The sequence below is a fragment of the Sphaeramia orbicularis genome, chromosome 18 (genome assembly GCF_902148855.1).
Source record: "Sphaeramia orbicularis chromosome 18, fSphaOr1.1, whole genome shotgun sequence".
Classification (NCBI taxonomy): Eukaryota; Metazoa; Chordata; class Actinopteri; order Kurtiformes; family Apogonidae; genus Sphaeramia; species Sphaeramia orbicularis.
The window spans coordinates 6,253,923-6,276,998 of record NC_043974.1 but is presented as its reverse complement, the minus strand read 5'-3'; the positions used below and the strand labels follow the sequence as shown (position 1 = coordinate 6,276,998).

Sequence of the window (23,076 nt, the reverse complement as noted above, 5' to 3'; positions counted from 1 at the left end):
TTGACTCCTTATCTCTGGCTCCTACCAATGTAGCACGAAACTTGGGAGTCATGATTGATAATCAGTTGACCTTCAGTTTCAGTTTACACAATTCCTGTCTTGACTGGTCACAAAAGAACAAAGGTGAATGTGCTGAGAAACTGGGGGCACAAAAGTGATGGCACTAGACTGTTAAACTTAAAAAGCATTCCCTGTGAATCGCAGTCTGTCCCAACAATTATAGAGGATGTTCCTATGACATTAAGACTTGCTTTACTGAACATCAGATCGTTGGCTGGAAAAACATTTTTAATCAATGATTTTATCATGGAACACAACCTTGATTTTATGCTTTTAACTGAGACTTGGTTGGATCAAAACAACAGCACAGCTATTCTCATTGAGTCAACCCCTCCCAACTATAGTTTTATTAGTGAGGCCAGAGTAAATCGGAGAGGAGGGGAGTAGCAGTTTTATTTAAAAACTCTTTCCAATTTAAAAAATTATCTTTCAGTAATTTTTCTACTTTTGAATATGTGGCTCTTCTGCTGAAATCCTCCCCTCGAGCCATATTAGTAAATGTCTACAGGCCACCTAAATACTGTGCGGACTTTTTCGATGATTTTAATGAACTGCTGTCCATAATCTGTACTGAATATGACTGTATAATCATTGTTGGTGATTTTAACATCCATGTTGACAACCCCCAGGACAGAGGGGCTAAAGAACTGTACTGTACTCTTGACAGCTTTGGGCTGAGTCAGCATGTGTCCAAACCCACACATAACAGGGGGCACACTCTGGACCTGCTGATCTCCAAGGGTTTAAACATACACAAGGTTGTTGTGAGCGATGTCGCCCTGTCTGATCACTGTTGTGTTTTCTTTGAGAGCTCTATCTCTGTGCACACAAGTAATCAGAGAGAAGTTATCAAGAAGCAATGTATTACTGAAAACACCAGTGAAATGTTTAATGTACTTTTTTCTTCTACAGCAACCCTGCCTTGTGCTTCAGTCAATGAACTAGTGAATAACTTTAATTCTAAAATGTTAAATGTGATAGATGCCATTGCTCCCATTAAGTTGAAGGTTGTCTCTAGCAAGAAAAGATCTCCATGGAGAAATGCCATGGCAGTGAAAAATGACAAAAGAGTGTGTCGGAAAGCTGAACGCAGGTGGCGAAAATCAAATCTCCAGATTCATTTTGACATCTACAAAGAGAAACTTCACACTTATAATCTACAGCTGAGGAAAGCAAGGCAGTCTTTCTTCTCAAACATTATCACCAGAAACAAAAATAATGCTCGAGCACTGTTTTCTACTGTTGACAGACTAACAAACCCCCCTGTGTTAATAGCACCTGAACTTCACTCTGCCAGGGCCTGCAATGACTTTGCTTTGTTCTTTACATAGAAAATTCAGCACATTAGACAGGCTGTGAATTCCTCAACACCAGGTTCAGGATCTGTGCTGTCTGAAAACCATTTAAACACCCTGACGCACTTTAATCCAATCAATGACAAAAATCTGGAGGACATTCTACACCAACTGAGCTCTTCCTACTGCTGTCTAGATGTTTTACCCACAGATTTTTTCAAAAAAAGTCTCACACGTCATGGCATCTGACCTGTTACAGATTGTAAACGTGTCTCTAAGCTCAGGAGTCTTCCCACAGACCCTGAAAACATCTGTTATTAAGCCGCTCCTAAAAAAGAACACTCTAGAAAATACCACAATGAACAACTACAGGCCGATATCAAATCTTCCTTTTTTAGGTAAAATCATTGAAAAGGCTGTGTCCCAACAGCTAAATTACTTCTTAACAGTAAACAGCTGCTTTAACGTCTTTCAGTCAGGTTTTAGACCACATCACAGCACTGAGACAGCTCTGCTCTAAGTATTTAATGACATTCGCTTAAACACAGATCATGGCAGATCTTCAGTTTTAGTGTTACTGGACCTCAGTGCTGCATTCGACACAGTCGACCATGATATATTACTTGATCGACTGGAAAATTGGGTGGGACTATCTGGCACAGTTCTTGATTGGTTTGCATCCTACTTAAAGGGCAGGGATTATTTTGTGTCAATAGGTAACTTTAAATCTGAGCAGACCAAAATTACATGTGGAGTCCCCCAAGGCTCCATCCTGGGGCCCCTTCTGTTCAACATCTACATGCTTCCACTGGCTCAGATCATAGAAAAAAACAAAATAGATTACCATAACTATGCAGATGACACACAGCTCTACATTTCAATGTCCCCAGGTGACCATAGCCCCATACAAGCACTGGGTAAATGCATGGAGCAAATATCTGAATGGATGGGCCATAACTTTCTTCAGTTAAACAGAGAAAAAAGTGAGGTAGTCATTTTTGGACCCAAGGAGGAGCATCTTAAAATCAGCATGCAGCTCCAGTCACTTCAGTTAAAAACCTCAGACCAGGCCAGGAATTTGGGTGTTGTCATGGATTCAGACCTGAAATTTAAAAACCACATACAAACAATTACAAAGTCAGCTTACTATCACCTCAAGAACATTTCTAGGATTAAAGGACTGATGTCGCAGCAGGACCTTGAAAAACTTGTCCATGCATTTATCTTTAGTCGAGTTGACTACTGTAACAGTATCTTCTCTGGTCTGCCTAAAAAGTCTATTCAACGACTGCAACTGATCCAGAATGCTGCTGCTCAAGTCCTCACTAAGACCAAGAGAGTGGACCATATCAGTCCAGTTCTGAGGTCTCTACATTGGCTCCCTGTCTCTCAGAGAATAGACTTCAAAATTCTCTTGCTAGCATATAAAGCACTGAATGGTTTAGGCCCAAAATACATCAGAGACCTTCTAGTCCAGTATGAACCATCCAGACCACTCAGATCATCTGGTGCAGGTCTGCTCTGTGTTCCCAAAGTCAGAACTAAACATGGAGAATCAGCGTTCAGTTTCTATGCTCCATATATCTGGAACAAACTACCAGAAAATATCAGGTCTGCTGAGAGTCTGAGTTCTTTTAAGTCCAGGTTAAAGACTCACCTGTTCACTGCTGCCTTTGACTAAAAGGCTTTTGACTTTTTAAATTTTATATTCTCTTTGAAACTCTGCACTGCAACTCTTATATGTGTGTGTTTTTATTTTTATTTTATTGTTTTTTGTTTTTTTTTAATTTTATGTGTTGTTTTCTTACTTGCTGTTTTTAATCACCTTTTACATGTTTCTTTTATAATGTTTTAAATGTGTTTCTTTTTGTTTCTTTTATTTCAATGTCCTGTGTGAAGCACCTTGAATTGCCTTGTTGCTGAAATGTGCTATACAAATAAACTTGCCTTGCCTTGCCTTCACAGATCACGTTGCCTCTGTCACCCGATCATGTCGTTTCACTCCGTTCAGCCTAAGAAAGATCAGGCCATACCTAACCCAATAGGCCACCCAGCTCCTGGTGCAGACTATGGTTATCTCCCGCCTTGACTACTGCAATGCTCTTCTAACAGGCCTCCCAGCTTGTGTTGTCAAACCACTACAGATGGTCCAGAATGCAGTAGCGCGTCTGGTCTTCAATCAGCCTAAAAGGGCACGTCACCCCCTTACTTATTGAGTTACACTGGCTACCCATAGCGGCCCGCATCAAATTCAAATCGTTAATCCTAGCCCACAAAATTCTCAGTGAGTCTGCTCCTACCTACTTAGGTGCACTGATAAAAGCTTACGTTGCCCCACGACCACTCCGCTCATCTGGGGAACGTTGTCTGGTGGTCCCCAGACCTTGTACAAGACAATCCAAGCTCTTTTCATGGGTCGTTCCACGTTGGTGGAACGTTCTACCGAGTACTACGAGAACAGAGGCATCCCTGCCTAGCTTCAAGAAGCTCCTGAAGACCCAGCTCTTCCGAGAGCACCTCCTGTCCTAGCACTGTCAGACATTCCATTTTAAATATTTTAATAAGGTTTTTCCCAGGATTATCACAGATTTTCCCAGGATTATCTCTGGACCTGCTGCGGTGGTCCTGCCTCTCTCCTGCCTTCATCATCACTCACTTATCCTCAACTGCCCCCATGTGTCTCCCCCTACTCCCCCTCCCCCTCAGTCTCTATCTCTATTGCTCTCTCTTTTTCTCTTTCTTTACCCTCTCTCTTTAACCCCAACTGGTCAAGGCAGACGGCCATCCTCCAGGAGTCTGGGTCTGCTCGAGGTTTCTGCCTGTTAAAGGGAAGTTTTTCCTCGCCACTGTCACCAGTCACAAGTGTTTGCTCCTGGAGGATTCTGTTGGGTTTCTGTAAATTGGCTTAGAGTCTGGTTTTGACCAACTCTATATATAAAGTGTCATGAGATAACTTTTTTGTTGTGATCTGGCACTATATAAATAAAATTTGAGTGATAGAGTGATTTGATTGGGTTTCCCCTATAAGTCGCTTTGGAAAAAAGTGTCTGCCAAATGCATAAACATAAACTAGTTATTACTCACTTCATGGCAATAATGTGCAAAAAAACAACCAAAAAACCTCCATTTTATAAAAAAAAAAAAAAAAAAAAAAAGTTAATTACAGTCTAATAGCAATTAGCAATTGATTTACACTGAAATATGTTACTGCAGATCAGGTTTATCAAGAACAGCAAAGTTACAGTAATGGTATGAATTGCAGTGTATGCAGTACATAAGTGTCCACTGTGTTGGCTGATATGGAACTAAAACAACAAATCCATGAATATTCAAGAGCTTTGAATAGCTGTCCACTGTAGTGACAACTATACATGAAAGGGGTAAAAAGACAAACGTTGTTGATAGTACAGCTCAAATGGTATCAAAAAATAATTTGTGTCCAACCACCTACTGACACTCATATTTTTTTCCAAAACAGAAGGATTTAGCCTCTCTTTTGGATTGGTGATCAAAGAAAATTCAAATATTGATGATCTTTTTATTAACTCAAAACATACAAAGTTCAGCTTCAACTGCAGTGTAGTGAAATGAAGTAACATTGCAATTGTCATTGGATTGCATGTGCCCAATTTTTAAATGGCCGCACGTAAATCTTCCATGTTGAACATTTAATCATTATTACCTCCGCCAAGTGTAATGGTGGAGGTTATGTTTTCATCAGGGTTTGTCTATCTGTCTGTTTGTCTGTTAGCAAGATAACTCAAAAAGTTATGGATGGATTTTCATGAAATTTTCAGAAAATGTTGATACTGGCATAAGGAAAAAATGATTAAATTTTGGTGGTGATCGGGGGGGTACTAATCTGCCTTGGTGGAGGTCTGTGCTCTCCAAGTGCTTTTCTAGTTATTCATTATTATTTGTCGGTTGATTGTCAGTGTAGGTGAATGTTACTTTTTTTTTTTTTAACATAAACTAATACTGCAATGTTAATGTTAATTTTCAAATTTGGCAAGAAAACTACCAAAAAATACTAATTCCAGTATTTAAGAATTTTAAACAGTGTTTCGAAGTTGACATATCAATAAGGTTTTGTTGTTGTTGTAGGTCCAGCCTCCTCGCCCTCTTCCTTGTCAGTGTTGTCTTGGCAAGAGCAGCTGCTTCCTCTAGTTGTCACTCTGAGGGACTGTGTTCGCGAAGCTGTGGGGAAGGCCCGAACTGCCATGACCTTTGTGATCCTGCATGGGGCAGCCACTGCATCTGTAGCACTGGGGACTACACAGCTTATCCAGCGACGCCACGCTGTTTTCAGCCAGGCGGTGAGGGAGAAAATCTAAGAATGAATGACACTTTGAATTGGCAGGAAAATAATGCTTATGTTGAATTTTAAGATGATTATAAGATTCCACTTGTCCTTTTTCCATTGTTCCCGCCACCAGCTTTCAGCAGTAGTGTTAGGTTTTTTATTGAAGCTCTATGGAGGTTTGGATGATGTGGACTTCCTGCAGCAGCTTCACAGAGTTGGAGTCCTGGCTGAGTTCGAAGGCCTGCTCAGCACCTACGGTACATACAATCACACACATAAACATGGTGCACATGCTGTTGTATGACCTTTACCATTTGTGTGTGCCTGTCAGGAGATGAAGTGGGGATGCTGGAGGACATGGAGGTGGGCGTGGCTGACCTGAGTGGCGTTACCTTCACAGTCATAGAGGCAAAAACAGAGCAACCAGACCACCTGCTTCCAACATTAAGTGGAACATGGTGGGAAACACTTTAAGACATACATACTCCTTAACAGAAATCTACACTTAGTCCAAACCCACATATATTGCTTTGACGATCAGACAAAATGTCCTTAAATCAAGGGTGTCAAACTTATTTTAGTTTCGGGGCCACATACAGTCCAATATAATCTCATGCGGGCGAGACCAATAAAATAATAACAGTGAAAAAAGTAAAATTAATGATGAAAATATTTTCACCTACAAACTAAAAAATGTGAATAGCATGAACAATCGTGAACAACCTCAAAATTCTTGAGAAAAATAGGTGCAATTTTAACAACATTATGCCACAAATATTATGCCTTTACACTAAAACAAAAATGAAAATTTGGGAGTTATCATTATTAGTAGGTTATTATGGTAATCTTTTACTAGTCCAACTCACTTAAGACTAAAGTAAGGCTTTATATGGCCTGTAAACTAAAATGATTGATTGTTAATATTTTCAGTGTAATTTGTGCATTTCAGATTTATCCCACAGGCCAGACTGCACCCTTTGGCGGACCTGTTTTGGCCCCCAGGCCGCATGTTGGACACTCCTGCCTTAGTAGAGGGTCTAAACCCTCACAGAGGCCGTCAGCAGCTGCTTTCACCAACAAGGACTAATTGAAATTCAGTTTCATCATGGGTTAACTTTAAATTATGTTGCATAAAACTTAAATATTCTCTTAAAATGAAGATGGTATTTAAACCTGTCCTTTAACCTGTCTTTTTACTCCAAACCTAAACTGTACCAAAACATGAAACTCTACTAAAAGGTGATCCAGTTTTAAGTTGAAACTTATACTTAAGAACTTTAAATTTAAAACTTACACAGATGCCTTTTTGAGAGGGAATTAGTTAAAGTCAAGTTTAAGTAGAGGTTGTATTGCTTCATTAACCCTTTCATGCACAGTGGTCACTACAGTGGACAGCTATATTTTACAGTTGTTCTCTTGTATATTCATGGATTTTGTTGTTCTTTTCGTTGTTTTTTTTTTTTTTTTTTTTTTTTTTTTACACATATCTTTATTAAAGTTTTAAGACACTACATGTCTTTTCTGACATGAATTGGTAACATTATGTAGCTCTCTCCTGAGCATAAACCCCCAGAATCACAAGCCCTCACCAAAGTTTTCACACAATTTATCAGTAAATACATGTTTCTGTGTGTCAAAAATTGAACGTGTGGTGTCCAGCTGAGTGGACATTTTTGCAACTTCATAAAAAAATAGGTTCATAAGATTTTTTTTAATGTATTTTTTTTAAATAAATTTTTAAAATTATTTTTATTTTATTTATTTTTCAGAAGAAATTTTTCAATTGCATTGTTTTTTTCATGCCTAAAGAGGGATAAAAACACTCAGGAAAAAAAATTTGATTAAGGTTCTCATAATTCGTGCATGAAAGGGTTAATTCGGCTTTGTTTTTCTTGAAGGAAGAGCAATTAGAGCAATAAATAAATTATGGAAGATGGTGTTCAGGAAAATAAAGCAGCCTGAAGTTAACAGTTTTCTACCAATTTTAGAATAATTAATTAATCGATCTAAAAATTATTCATTTTGATAAACTTTCATTTTTGTTGGTACAACCTGGTCTTAAAGATCATGTACATATCTTTACTCTTTAGGTTGATGCCTGACTATCTCATGTCTTATATCCAGGGGCACTTTGGTTGTTAAAGTCCCATTGCCTTCAGAGACCTTTGCATCGTTGCCGCAGGAACTGAAAGAAGGCCATTTGATAAGACTTCATCCGGTTTTCTTTAACATTGGAATCAACCAGCAGCAGAGTCTAGCTGAGAGGTAAAAATTATCATTCAAAGGTTTTAGTGTTGGTGTTTGTTCAATGTTGTTACACTGAAAAACCTTAACTAAACTGAAAACAGCCACTGGCAACCACAACCATCTGCTGATCTAAACTGTTTAATGCGTGTTGATCCTACTACTACTACTATATATATATATATATATATATATATATATATATATATATATATATATATGTATATGTATATATATATATATATATATATATATATATATATAAATATAAATATATGTATATTTATGTATATATATATATATATATATATATATATATATATATATATATATATATACATTAGTGCTGGGCAGTGATTAAATTTTTTAATCGCAATTAATCCTGTGGATTTCTGCGATTAATCATGATTAATCGCATAGTTATTGGGGGGGGGGGGGGGGGGTTGCCAGCATCAACAGCGTGTTTTGCCTTTAAGTGATGTTTCAGACTGGAAGGACTCCGGTGATGAAAATAATTCCACATTGCAGTGCTTCCAAACAACTGTGTCCTTCTCAACCCCACCATCTGAAGACATTTAAAATGAAAATGTCCATGGAACAGACCGCTACTTTTCTCCATGTTTATGTCCCCACCAGTTTATTTCCACTTGTGAGTGACTGACAGGAGTCTTAAGCCCACTAATAAGTACTAATACTAATAAGCCCAATAATATGTGATGTTCAGTTGTTCAAAGCAAGCAAAGGGGGCCCTCTAGTGGTCGGAATAAATTGCACTAACATATGTTTTGTCCTTGCGGTGTTCCCGTAGCCAGTTTGGACATAAGAAGGAACTAACAGACACGTTTCTTTCACTCTGTTTTTATGGCCCCAAAAACATTTGCCTGTGAGTATTTTATGTTCAGTTGTTTTAAGAATGAATAGTAGTGATGGGTAGATGAGGTGTCATGATGCGTTTCAACACATTGCCAAACTGTACTGATACTGTGTCGATACTGTGTCACTGAATACTGACACCCGCTGGACCTTCAAAATCCCTACAGGCAACCTAGTTGACAGACTCAACTGACATTGATTTGATGACCTAGTATATACAATAATATAATTTAAGTCACTGTATTTTACATAGTATCTTCATTTAAATTTAAAATATCTTTAATATTTTTAGATACAGTCAATAAATAATATGAACATGTATCATAACGTGAAAATCGAAGTGAATGTGTTGTGAATGAGGATACTTGTGGACTAGGATTTTTTTCTTTTTTTTTTTACAAATTTTTATTTAAAAAAAATAACTTTTTCCAATGTTTTGAGCTTGATGGTTAAAAATGAAGTGAAGAATACATTAATAGGGATTAATTATCAATAAAGCAACTGTGAGTCAGTTGTAGAATGGCTGTATGGCTGAGTTTGTCCTGGGTGAATCTAGACTTCATTCTCATGCCTGGTCCTAGAATGCCTCAGCATTGAGGAGGTACTTTTGTTTAAATAGGAAAGTTCTGTCCAACAAATGCAGCATTTAACCTGCAGAAAATAATATGAATAGTAAACTAAGAGTCACTTTGAAATTAATTTATTTGAATTCAGATAGATCAAGTGGAAACTCTGAGAGGAACAGGATAAAACAACAAGGAAATTTAAAACAAATACCTTATTTTTTGATATGAGATCCAAATGGTCCCACACGGCGGAAACCTTTCTTTTGGCTTGAGGCTGCTCCAGAATTCTTGATGAATTTTACGATGAACCGCAAAAGATCAGAGGTTCTTTTGGCAGATGCATCCCATTGACAGATGCGCTTCCTTATAAACACAGTTTGGCGTGTCAGTGTCAGTTCCAAACACTTCCTGTATTGGTCAAGTGACTTTCTTGAAGCGATACGCGCACCGACACACAGTTTTGCTCTATGAGCTTGACGCATGTGCCAATGCATTGGTGTTGCCAGACCCATCACTAATGAATAGTATAAAATATCTTTGATGTGAACCTTTGTTGCTGGATAAAAAGACGTTGTAAATCTTAAATTAATCTATAAATGCTAATCGTTAGCATGTCTATGGATTTTCCCATTCAAGTTAGCATCAACCTAGCGATCTTTTTCCCATTCATTTAACCCTTTCATGCATAGTGGTCACTCCAGTGGACAGTTCTTCTCCAGCTGTTCTCTTTTATTCAAACATGTTAGTGCAGATCAGGTTTATCATGAGCTGCAAAGTTCCAATAATTGTATGAACTGCAGCATTTGGGAGGATGCATAAGTGTCCACTGTGTTGGCTGATATGCAAGTAAAACAACAAAACCCATGAATATGTAAACCAGTTGCTAATTGTTATTAGACTGTAGTTAACAGTTTTCTGAAACAAAAAGTTTTGTTGTTTTTTTTGCATATCCTCCTGAGACCCAGCAATGCATTTTATCCTCTGTAGGGGACAAAAGTTTGACAGTTTTACTTAAAAATGCTGTGCATTACAAAGGACATTCCATTTAAAAATCAATCACTAAATAAAAATTATTTTAAAATTGTATCTGAAAAAACAGTTGCATTATGCAGTTTCCAATCAAGACAATTTTTTAATGTAAAAAAGCTAAAACTGTCAAATTCCTGGGTTTCAGGAGGATATGATCTCCATGAAATGAGTAATAACTAATATTAGAGTATGATAAAATGTGAGAAAACATTAGTGATTTAGCAATTAGTGGCATTAAAAATGTTTTTATTTCATAGTTTTCACACAGTTTATCACTTTCTGATGATGAGTTTTAAATACATGTTTCTTTGCTTCAAAAATTATGGTGTCCAGCTGAGTGGACATTTTTGGAACTCCACGAAAAATAGGTTTGTAAAAAAAAATTAATTTGCATTTTTTTTTTCATGCTTAAAGAGGAATAGAAACTTTCAAGAAAAAAATATTGACTAAGGTTCTGATAATTCATGCATGAAAGGGTTAAATGTATAATGCCATGTAAATGTACTAAGGCAGTGAACAGAACTCAGACATATTTTGTTTGTATGTTGCAGTTTTATAGTGAGTCTCAGGTAAAAGATTTGGAGAGAAGTTTTGGCCGTCCAGCTTTTCTTGGTAAACCTGTTGTCTATCTGCCGAGCTAATCGCTACATGCACACAAGCAGAGGCAGAAGAATAGGAGTGTACTGTCCTCGCTAAGACGTCTGTACTTAGTCTGAGCTAGACAGTGAGATAAACTCTGAACTGACGATGCAAGATATGTCCTCTTTGAAGTTTGCAGCTTTAATGTACATACTTGACATCATGCAGATTGACAGAGTGAAACTATAAAATAAAGACAAATAAATCAATTAGTTATGTCTAGTAATGATATGCATATTCATGGAGAATGCATAGCTGTAATTATTATAAACTTAAATTGACTGCTAATACAACAATCATATCGTAAATAAGTAAAGGTTAGTTCAAAGGCTGACATATTATACCAAAACACAACCAATGAATTTACATAAACTTAACATGAGCCTGCATAAAGAATTAGCAACCCATCTGCGACTGCTAGCATAAACGAATTGGCTTAAACATGTTAATAACACATTGTAATAAACACATCCAAAATAATGTCATAAACATGTTTCTAACGGCACGTTTGCATGTTAAGTTATTTAGCAAACAACAGAATGATTGATACATACAGGAGTTGCTTCTGCAGGAGTTAAACAAAGTTTGATTCAGCATTACTCGGAAAGTTTGCTCACTTTTCTCCTCTCAGCTACACCGGCACCAGCGCTTGGTGCGTGTGGAGTGCCAAAATAAAAGCACGAGTTTCAAAATAAGAGTCCGTATGTATAAATGAAGTAAGACTTGCTTGAAAGGCAGAACGGCATTAACGGAGATAAAAAAAAAAAAAAAAATTGTCGGCGTTATTTAATGAATGCGTTAACACGGTAATAACGCGTTAACTTGCCCAGCCCAATACATACATATATATATATATATATATATATATATATATATATATATATATATAATTTGAAATATTATACCATTGCACAACAGTTGATTGAAATCAATTAAATAGTAGTGTTGGTCAACATGAGAAGTAATAGAATTCAGTGGTCCTGGTGTTTGAAAGAAAGAACATCTTGTAGGTGAATGTTTGTAGCCCAATTTCTGACTTTTAGGTGAGCATAGAGAAAAAAAATTACTTACTGTCACAATTGAACAGAGAAAACACAGTGAAGGAAATTGTTTTGATTTTTCCTTGAATTTTACATTTTGCCTAAGTACAGCTGCATTTCCCTCTTCCATGCGTTCTTTTTGTTCTGCTACACATCTTGGCAAATAGCTACAGGCTCTGTCCTCCTGTTATTATTTAACACAGACACATTTTTTGTAGTCAGTAAAAACACCCCAGTCATGCTTTGTGTGTGTTTCAGGTTTGGTGACAGCTCACTGCAGGAGAGACTGAACCAGCAGAGCTGTGAACGACTTAAAGCTTACTGCGATGCACTGAGGGACAAGCTGCCTGAAATAGGTGAGGCACTATTTCATTGTGATGTTCACGTCCGCTTAGACTAATTACACAACCATTTTCACAAATCAAAATACTCTAGTCTTCTCTCAGCACACTTTAACTCAGTCTATGAGCTCATATCAACCATAAATCCGGGATCAACAATCCCTTTTACACACGCTTCACTGCTTCATTGAAACCAGCAATTCTATGGGCCATTGTCGGTACCGTTCACCCTGTAATAACCAGGCTGGTCCCTCACAGATTTTTTGATTTGACAATTGTTTGCATTTGACAAATAAAGATCAATTTCTATACATGGTGAGTGAACTTAGCTGCTCTGTCTGTCTCTACAGCTGGTGACCAGATGCTGCCGGACTTGCTGTCGTCTTTGGATCATTGTATAGAAAACAAAAAGAGGAAGAACGTGGAGGTTCTGTGGATGGCTGCCATGGTACGATAGATAACAATCTAACATTTTTTTAAAATAGTTTTAGGTACTTTTTTCTATCTCTGTCTATTTCTGTTGGGTCATATAACATTGTCCTCAATACTGAATGAGGCAGGGAGAGACTAAAGACGTTGCTTAGATTCAGCCTCACTGACTTTTCATGTTGTAAAATGAACATTCAGCCTCAATCTATTTATTCCAATGTTAATTAACCCAATAGGAACAACAGGGGAGTGATGTTTCAAACAAAATGATTCAATCATCTTTCTTTAACTTCATGGCCCTCACATTGTTTTTTTGATTTTAACAGTCATTTGTCAGTTTATTATTCACACCTCTTAAAGCTATACTGAACGATCTGGCATTTTTACACTTTACTTTTGTAATCTTAAAATGCTCCTAATCAACATGTGGCAAACTAAAATGTAAAAGAAATTCATCAGGTTTTGAAACTCAAAAATGTTTAATTCTCATATATTTCAGATAATAGTCTGACCAACTATTTTGGTCACACCATACGACCGTACAAAGGGAAAGTGAAACTTAAGACACTTTACTAATTCCTGTATGTCTCCCCTCTGTTGTGCACCTCATTTTACTTTTCCCTACCTTCAGAAACTTTTATTTGAGGGGGCAGGACATTTGTTGCCCCCCCCCCCCCTCCCCCATCCCCCAGAAGTGGGCCCAGATGACGCCCTGGTGTTACTTAGCAACGCTAAGTAGCATAATAAACACGTAACATTCCTGTAAATAAATCGAATGCTGTGTGGACAAATGTATTGGCATATTGGAGGTATTTCCGCCCTTTGAAGAAATGGAAGCTTTGCAAGTGGCCCTGGTATCATCTTTTTGTATGAAATATCAAAGTCAAACATCTTTATTGTCATTATATGACTATGCATACAATGAAATTTGAGCGCCACTCCAACTGGTGCATTACAGTGTCAATTTACAAAATAACACACAAGCAAGAATAGATAAAACACCATGAATACAAAAATAAATAGAATATAAAATCTAAAAAGTTTAGTGGGGTGTATTGGAAAAAGTATTCACACGAAAGTACAGTACAGTGGTACCCACTTATTGCACATTCAGGTTAATTATTGCACGAATGAAGTTGCTTGCATATTCTTATTCAGTGCGTGGTTGTGTTCAGGGCTCTGATGGCTCTAGGGAAAAAGCTGTCCCTGAGTCTGTTTGTGCGGGTTTTGTGAGACCTGTCACGCTGGCCAGAGGGCAACAGGTTGAACAGGTGGTAGCTGGGGTGAAATGAGTCCCTGACAATGCCTGTGGCCTTGCTGAGGTAACAAGAGCCGGCAATGTCATCTAGAGTCCATAGAGAGCAGCCGATGATCTTCTGGGTGGTGTTGATTACTCTCTGCAGATCTCTCCTGTCTGCTGCTGTGCGCCCAGCATACCACACTGCGAAAAAGTATGCCAGTATGCTCTCCATGGTGCCTTTGTAGTAAGACACCAGCAGCTTCTCCTCCAGATAGTTTTTCCAGAGCATTTTCAGGAAGTGGAGTCACCGCTGTGGTGTTAGCAGTCCAGGAGAGGTTGTTGCTGGCATGGACGCCCAGGAATTTGAAGGACTGGACTCTTTCAACGCAGTCCCCATTGATGGTCAGTAGGACTGGATCTATGCTGTGTTTCCAGAAGTCCAGGATCAATTCTTTCGTTTTTGTAAAGTTCAGTGTGAGGTTGTTCACTGAACACCAGGCTGACAGTTTTTCCACTTCATCCCTGTAGGCGGAGTCATCTCCATTCGAGATGAGCCCGACCACGGTGGTATCCTCCGCAAATTTAGTGATGGTGTTGGAGGGATTTGATTGGTGTACAGTTGTATGTAGGTCTGTACAGAATACAGAGAGTACAAAAGTGGACTCAGTACACAGCCCTGTGGGGAGCCAGTGCTGAGTGTGATGGTGGGGGAGAGATTGGGGCCGAGTCTGACAGTTTGTGGGCGGTCTGTCAGATCTGCAGATGGAGGTGGAGAGTCCGAGGTGAGAGACTTTGACAGCCAAAGTGTCCAGCATTGTTGTGTTAAAAGATGAGCTGTAATCAATGAAGAGCATCCTCACATAATTTCCCTGGTGTTCAGATGGCTCAGCGTGGTATGAAGGGCTATGGTGATGGCGTCCTCCGTAGAGCGGTTTGCTTTATACTCGAACTGATGGGGGTCAAGTGAGGGAGGGAGTGTGTCTGTGGTATGTTCTGTGACCAGCCTCTCAAAGCACTTCATGATTACAGCCGTAGGGGCAATAGGCCTGTAATCATTTAGATGGTCGATGGCTGATTTCTTTGGGACAGGGATTATTGTTGTGGTTTTAAGGCAGGAGGGGATGATGGCTTGTGTCATGGAACAGTTAAAAAATCCTAGTGAAAACCCCAGTTGGCTGATCTGCACAGACTCTGAGTACCTTCTCAGGTACTCAGAGGGCCTGTAGTGTTTCTGTTTTCTTTTTTTTTTCTTTAAACTTGTCTTATCCAGCATCATAGCAGCTGGAAAAATTTGCTTTGCCAAGGGAATCTTCATAAAGTATATGAGGCTCCCCTTGATATTTCACTGTCTTTATTTTGAGTTTTGTTGAACCACATTTTGATACCAGACCTGACATGAAGGAACAGGGGGGAGGAGAAGAAAGGGGGAGAAGAGAAGGAAAGAGTGAAGGAGGGAGAAAAAGGAAGAAGAAGGTCCCTGACAACAAAATATCAACAATACTAACAATAACATCCATGGTGATAATTATACTGGTAACAATAACTAGAACAAGAACTGCATAAACTGGGCAGAAAAATGAAGAAAAAAAAATTACAATGAAGTAATATAAAAATAAAATACATAAGACCTATTAAATGAGAAATATAAGAAAAGAAAACATGAACAAAATATCATAAACAACAACAGCCCAAATAATACCAGCACCAAATCTGCACAACATTAGTTGTTCACATTAATATCCTGCGACAGACTGACTGCATCAGAATAAAGCAAAGAGAATAAGGCAAAGAGACTGAGGTGCACTCCGTGATGAACACAGCCATGCAACCGCAGCCGCACCTCTTCCACGGACCAGGGGCCAACAAAGAGGATCCCAAGTCCCTGCCAACCAGCAGACACCACAGAGAGGGAGATCTAGCCCCCCCCCCCCCCCAGAGGCGACAGTGCGCCTGCCCCAAAGATAGCCTCCCTGCTGGAGGCCCACAGCAGCTGAGCACAGGCCCCAGGGGGCCAGGGATGCCAGCCACCAAATTCACGATGACACCTTGCTTGCCCCCGGGTGGCCGGCCCCCGAGCCCCATGAGCCCAGGAGCCACCCATCCCCCCAGGCAGGGGCCCTACCTAGCACACCGGGAGACCAGTTTCCTCCCAGAAGATGAGCCAGTACGCAGTAGGCACCCCCATTCCCTAGGACCTACCACCGGGCAGGAGCCGCCAAGGAGTGGGGCTGCCCAGAGGCCCCAGGCACCCAGCAACTGCAGCCAGAGAGTTGCCGCCCACCCCAGAGGCCACCCACATGCTAATCATCCTATGTGGTTCAGGGGCATGAATCTGGGAACAGCTGCCACATAGCCCCCCAAACAGATGCGGAGACCCACCATCCTCCAGAACTCCCCAGTCGTACACACCCTAGGGGTGTATAGCGATTACTGGCACAGCAAAACACTGCTGCAAGAGCCCCACCGGCCACAACCCCCGTGAGAGAACTGCCAGTACTTGAATTCATGATTAGCGAATAGTGTAACATCTGAGGGAAGGTACTTTTTTTCTGTAAAATATGCTTTTAGAAGTAAACTGAATGTATACAGCGACCTCATCAATGAGCAGGTCTTTGGAGTTTCTTTGAGCTAGTTAAGTAAGTGTTGCCTGGAAATTTATGTGCAATGCTCAGTAGCGGTGCATTAGAATAGGAGCGAAAATAGCAGACACCCATGTGAATCTGTGTTTTGTTTCTAGGTCAAAGCTGGAGATGGATGAATTCTGGGCCATTTCACAGTGTAGAGATAAGCAAGGACTTCAGACATTTGTAGAAGTATTTAATCAGCAGTTTTCCCAAATATGTATTTTTGTGCATGCAGGTGTGTCGTAAAGTGAATGGAATTCGTCTGACGAGCTGTAAGAGTGCAAAGGACCGTACAGCAATGTCGGTCACACTGGAGCAGTGTGTGTTATTGAGGGAGCAACACACACTCAGCCAGCAGGACTTCAGCACAGCACTCGACTGCATGAGGAGGTGTGTGTTGTGTGTTTAATCCTGAAAAATCCTCTACTTTTCTTTGCTTTCTTTCTTATTATTAGGCTCTGTCTCTATCATCTTTCTTTGCTTTTTTCGCTGTATCTGTTCATTGAGTAACTTTTCTTTTTGTTTCCTTTTTCTCCTTCCCTTTCTTCTTTGAAAAAAATGTCTTTCTCCATTTCTTTTTGTTTTCTGACCTCCATCTGCATTCACTGTTACACTATCTCACACTCCAATGCCCATATAAATACTCCTCCTCCTCCTCCCTCCCTCCCTCCCTCCCTCGCCATCCTCCAGGTCTCGTCTGTCCTGGGGTCAGATGCTGGGCTGTTATGCCCAGACAGGGTTCACTGTCTCTGTGTTAGATTCAGGGGAGTGCCCCTCAGGTCTGCCAGGCTCCTGGCTCCCACTCTGTTTGGCCCCCAAAGCTCCGAGACGACATTTGTACCCAGTGGCTTTCCTGCTGGTGACCTCTCACCTCCTGGTTCTTTGGCTCATCCTCAGCCTTGTCATACTGCTGGCCAAATACCAGTAGCCAATACCAGCACAGACACTGACTGAGGGGGGAGAATACCTTCTTTATTTATTATCATGGAAAATGATCATTCCTTAAAGACTCTCTTCCTTGGCATTGTAGGAGCCTTTTTCTGCCACTGTGATGACATAAGATCCAAGTCCAAACTATAGCTGGTGTTTTTCTGAAAAGATACTTTACAAACCTTTAAAAAATCCAATTCAACCACACATCAGTGCAAAATATCCCAGTACAAAGTAATTCAGTGTTGTAAAATAAATATATACGTATCCTGCATCTATGTTTCACAAACGTGTCTGTGCTGTGTGAGTAAGTTACCGATGTCCTATATATCTGCCTTTGTTGTTGTTTCAGGTGCATGTTCATTACACAAAGCAACAATGGACATGCACAAATAGATACACACATCCAGAGTTTTTAAAAACCTGCACTTGGAAAGCTTTTAAGAGTTTCAGATCACAAGCTGACTGAGAATATCTGAATGTCTCATAAAATGATAGAAATATTGCCAGTATCTGAAAACATTCCTCAAATTGGGGGCTTACTGTTTTTAAATCATGATTTATCTATTTTATTTATTCATTTTTTAGATTTTGTATTTTATGTTTTCAACAGTCTATTATTATATTCTATTGCTGCGTTTTAGTTAGTGTGTTACTGTTTTCTGTGTTTTGCGAAGTGCTTTAGATTGTGTATTTGTATGAAAGGTGCTGTGTATGAGATGAGTTCAGTTAGTATCTTACTTATTCAGAACAATGACAAATGTTCTCGAGTTCAGGGAAATATCCTGTTCATTGTGACAAAGTGGTTTAAGTGATTAACTCATTATTTTTAAGTTTGTCTTACGGAATTTTGACTTACAGGATACTTCTATTTCTCATCACAGTGATGGAAAACAGCTTCCGTAAGATAATGACTGTATGTGTATGTCGTGTTTGTTATCATGTTAACTACTGCATACATTGTGTCATGCTGGTATTTCTGAGAAACACTGATACTGTAATACTGTAGAAATCTTTACTCCAGTTGTTTTACTCATATTGTGTGTGTGTGTGTGTGTGCGTGTGTGTGTGTGTGTGTGTGTGTGTGTGTGTGTGTGCAGAGATGGCTGCAGGACGGAGAATGTGAAGAAAAACGTGGGCAGCAGAAAATTCGCCTTCAGCAGTGTTCAGCTCCTCACATTCCCCAAACTGTACAGACCCCCAGATGGCAGCTATGGATAAACAGACAGGATGCTGTTCTTTTTTGTAACTTATGTACAGATTTTTACATTAAGTTGGTTCAGTTGGTAGAGTGGCTCATTCAATGCCCAAAGGGTTGGCGGTTCGAATCCTGGCTCCAACTGTCCACAGGTCGAAGTGTCTTTGGGCAAGACACTGAACCCTAAATTGCTCCTAATAGGGTCTGGCAGTGCTTTGCATGGTGGCAGCCACCTACTGGTGGCTGAGTGTGTGTGTGAATGAGTGAATATGAGGACTTGTAAAGCTTTGGGCACCATGAAGGTGTATAAAATGCACTATATGAGTTCAGTCCATTTACCAAATAAAATGTATGTTGTGCAGTACAATTTGTTTTTATGTTGAGTATGAACTGTTGGATCTGAGTTCACAAACATTTTTCAGCAGTACATTACTGTTTTACTACCTCCTGGTTTCAGTTCATGTCATTTGATATTGGATTCTATTTCAGTATTGAGTGTTGCACAAACAATATGCCCAGTCCTTATATATACTGGGTGTCCCAAAAAATTTATACACACTTTAAATAATTGTAAAGTAGGTGTTTATTAAATTTCCTTTAATTTGCAAAATGTAATAGAATTTACAAACATCCTTTTATTGTTTTGTCACCGCCTGTCCTCAAACTGACGTCCATTCCAGTCCAGACACTGCTGACATTTGCATGCATTCACATTCAATGGCTGCTCTCAATTCAGCGACTGTTGCAGGCCTCATAGCATAGACTTTGTCTTTTAGGTATCCCCATAAAAAAAGTCCAGTGGTGTGAGGTCTGGTGAACTTGCCAAAAAGTCGGATTGGACGGAGGGGTTTCGTTGAATACCCTCCTCGTTCACCAGAATGCAAATACCAAGGGAATTGTTGAGAGAGAGAGAGACCATGTCTCTCAGTCTGCCTCCCGGTTCACCCACCTGCCTTCCATCCCCGATCACGTCTCCTGTCTTCGTTCCTCTGCTTTCTTCTGGCTCTCCAGGTTACGGACCCTTCGCCTGTCCTTGACTCACCCGCTGCCTGCTCCTCATTGGTTGCTCGATGGCTGTGGCCATATTCCTGAATACGGTGTTTCATCATATTCTCCTCTGCCCCGGTGAGCTACCAGACCCCAGCTCATCTGTGGCTACTGAACACGAACTGTTGCCTGGACTCTTAGTGCTCTTAATTATTCTTGTGCTTCTACAAGTGAATAAAGACTGTTCTAAACTGAGTACTTTGTCCGTGGTTCTGCATTTGGGTCTTTACTGTATCTGTTACAGGTACAGCGTTGTACCTCATCCACGGTACACAGATGCTACAGCAAAGGGGGAGCCAGGACAACAGGTCAGCTTGGGAGTGGTCTCACCACTCCCAAATATCGACATTGGGTACCAAGAACGCTTAAGAAGCTGACTGCTCTCTATGAACAGATGAACCAGCTGCTAATGTTGGGAAACCACACAGAATGGGGGTCCTTCATTCGGACAGGACCCCCACTCTGACTCTATGCTGAGGAAGCCGTGTGCACTCACTTATCCAGGATTAGTTACACCTGGCTTGGTGAATCCATGTCTGCTCATCCTGGCTTGGCTTTTGTGCAATCAATTAAGCCTGGATGCTCTTGTTTTGGATTCATTGAACCCAGCTCAGTCATTTATCCTGGATGTCTGAATCCTAGCTTTGTGCAACGGGCCCCAGGAACACCAACCTGTGCACTACCCAGGTTGACAACAAGAAAGACTATGACTCAATTCCACACTTCTTTATTTCTTTCTTTCCAACATTCTTTTTATTGGAATCAATACAAAAAAGTGACCGTCATACAAAGAAAAAACAATACTTTTGGTTTTTCCACATAACATATGTACAATTCCCACCCACCCCCACCCTAGAAAGTCCCAGGTAACACATCCTAATCTGAGATCAAATAAATAAACAAATAAAAGCAATAATATTTGTAGGTATCAGGCATAAATAATTAAAAAGAAAACAAGAGTGGAGCTGGTCTACAAGCCAGAGCAAATGAGGTTATGTTAGGCTGCGTAGTGACAAGTGTCGTCTCTCATGATCTCGTTTAAAACTCATGAGTTCATGAGTTATCAGGGAGGGATTTTTTTATGAGGGATCGTATGGGACATAATTCAGAATTAGCTTTCACAAATGCATGTGAAATGCACTCACACACGTGAAAATGCACACACACGTGAAATGCACTCACAAACATATGTGACAATGCACACACATGTGAAATGCAGTTGCGGACCATGCATTTCACATCTAGGCCTTCAGTAGTACTCTGTCTGAATCAACCCACCCCTCAGTAACTATTTTATGGACATAAAAACCATCTTGTTATGCAGAAATGCAGTATAAACAGCCGTTGCATTGCAAATAGAGAACTCGTGTAGCCACAATAAATGCCTTTACTGAATAAACAAACCCGGGGTGCACAAGTCTCTTCTACTGCAGCTACAGCTGCAACACACATGAAGCCTCAGTCACAAATGCTGTTACGAATGAACGCAGTACGAAACCCCCTTTCACACTAACGAATGCCTTATGAACTACATAAGAACAACACACAAAGTTCATGGATTATGGGGTCTTTTCCAGAACCCACATGTTCCTGCGGTGACCACAAGTAGAACATATTACATTGTTATTAGGGGTCTCATATGCCATACACACGAACGAACGCAAAGACAGGTGGACGTAAGGCGCCATGCAGCAGTAGTACGACATTTGTGGTGTACTTAGAGGGGTCGAATACAAACCGTCAAGATGGAGTGAATGACTGCTCTCAAACGCACGGTGCAGAACATATAAAGAATGAAGTCTTTTATTAACAGAAACTTCTCACTTCTCTCTATTATTCTTGTGTGTCTTTGTTTTATTCTTTTACCTTCTACTTCAAATTCCTTAATTTGATGTCCTATCATGACTCCTAATTTCTAACAGTACAGGTCTGTTTTTGAGCAGTAATGTGTGATTTCAGCACCATGGACAGCGCACGATCCCAAACACAGAAAACTCACATTCACAAAAGGCTTAATGTAAAAATAGGCTAACGTAGTTTAATGTCTGAAAAGAGCATCAATAATCACCAAAGTATACGTGGACATCTGTAATACTGGGATAGACTACAGTGCCTCTGTGACCGTCTGGAGGATAAAGCAGTTCAGAAAATAAATGAATGAGTGAAATAATGAATGAACAAGTACTCTAAGATTAAACTATGTTCAGTTTTTTTGCAGAGGTTAAACTGGACATGAGTACAGATGTTTACACAAACTTTGGTGCTGACTGACCACTGTTCTGGGGCATTCAACTAAATTAAGATATGTATTTTATTAAGTGCTTAAGAATGTCCCTCTTCTTCCGCTGCTGTCAGACTGAAACAGCATAAGATCTTCAAACCATCGACTTGTGAGCGCCGTGAGTTTCACGCGCATTGACCTAACAACAAAATAATTCATGAAGTGGCCATAGGTCTGACGAAGGAAAGTCTCGAGGCACCCTTAGGAAGACCGTGACCACTGTATACAGTGTTCGTACAACTCAGCAGCGTGAGTGAAGCGTCAGATTCAGAGGTACACATATCAGATGCGGAGCACGATAATGAATCGGATGCTGAACGGCTGTAATGGATGATTGACAGGAGGCTCAGCCAGGTTCGACCAATTATTTCATTCGGACCGACTAAAATGATTGGTCAGACTTTTATCAGAACTATATGAGAATTAAATATTTTTGAGTTTCAAAACCTGGTGGATTTCTTTTATATTTTAGTTTGACACATGCTTATTAGGAGCATTTTAAGATGACAAAAGAAAAGTGTAAAAATGCCACATCATACGGTATAGCTTTAACTTGCAATATTATTTAGGAAAATGACAACATTTTACTCACCAAAAATTCTGATTAGTACACAAAATCCATCTTCCTGTCTTTCCTCAAAAAGAATTCAACTACTCTGTTGTACAGATTATCCATGTGGGTACCGGGGGTACCGGTCATAGTTAGTGGACTGAAAGTGATGGACAAATGCTTTTCCTGGTTGTGACCGGTTTGCTAGCTACGGAATTGTCCGACCTTTCTTAACGATGTCCAGCTTTTCTGGAAAAGTCTGTCTTGAAAATGGCTTTGACAATAAATATGCATCCAAATCCATTTCTTCTCCTTCAGCCATTGTGTTTTGACAAAACAGCTATTAAACTAACACAACTGTGTTTGTGCAGCTCGCTACAGATGCAG

At 39.8% G+C, this 23,076-nt stretch overlaps 1 protein-coding gene across 6 annotated transcripts in view; it reads left to right on the top strand.

Annotated features, from left to right (window-relative positions):
• LOC115438587 (type II inositol 3,4-bisphosphate 4-phosphatase-like) overlaps positions 1-22,550 on the top strand; it is a 46,419-nt gene extending 23,869 nt beyond the window's left edge. For 3 of the 6 annotated variants that reach the window (XM_030162288.1, XM_030162289.1, XM_030162291.1), the window contains 8 exons: positions 5,460-5,671; positions 5,792-5,915; positions 5,990-6,116; positions 7,783-7,923; positions 12,308-12,405; positions 12,741-12,838; positions 16,919-17,073; positions 17,374-19,255. In XM_030162288.1, coding sequence (XP_030018148.1) covers positions 5,460-5,671; positions 5,792-5,915; positions 5,990-6,116; positions 7,783-7,923; positions 12,308-12,405; positions 12,741-12,838; positions 16,919-17,073; positions 17,374-17,611 — 1,193 coding nt within the window. In that variant the 3' untranslated portion in view covers positions 17,612-19,255. Of the gene's footprint in view, positions 1-5,459; positions 5,672-5,791; positions 5,916-5,989; positions 6,117-7,782; positions 7,924-12,307; positions 12,406-12,740; positions 12,839-16,918; positions 17,074-17,373; positions 19,256-22,538 lie in introns of those variants that run through there. The other 3 variants (XM_030162290.1, XM_030162292.1, XR_003938111.1) reach the window with 2 other exon arrangements.
• The last annotated feature ends 526 nt before the right edge of the window (positions 22,551-23,076 follow it).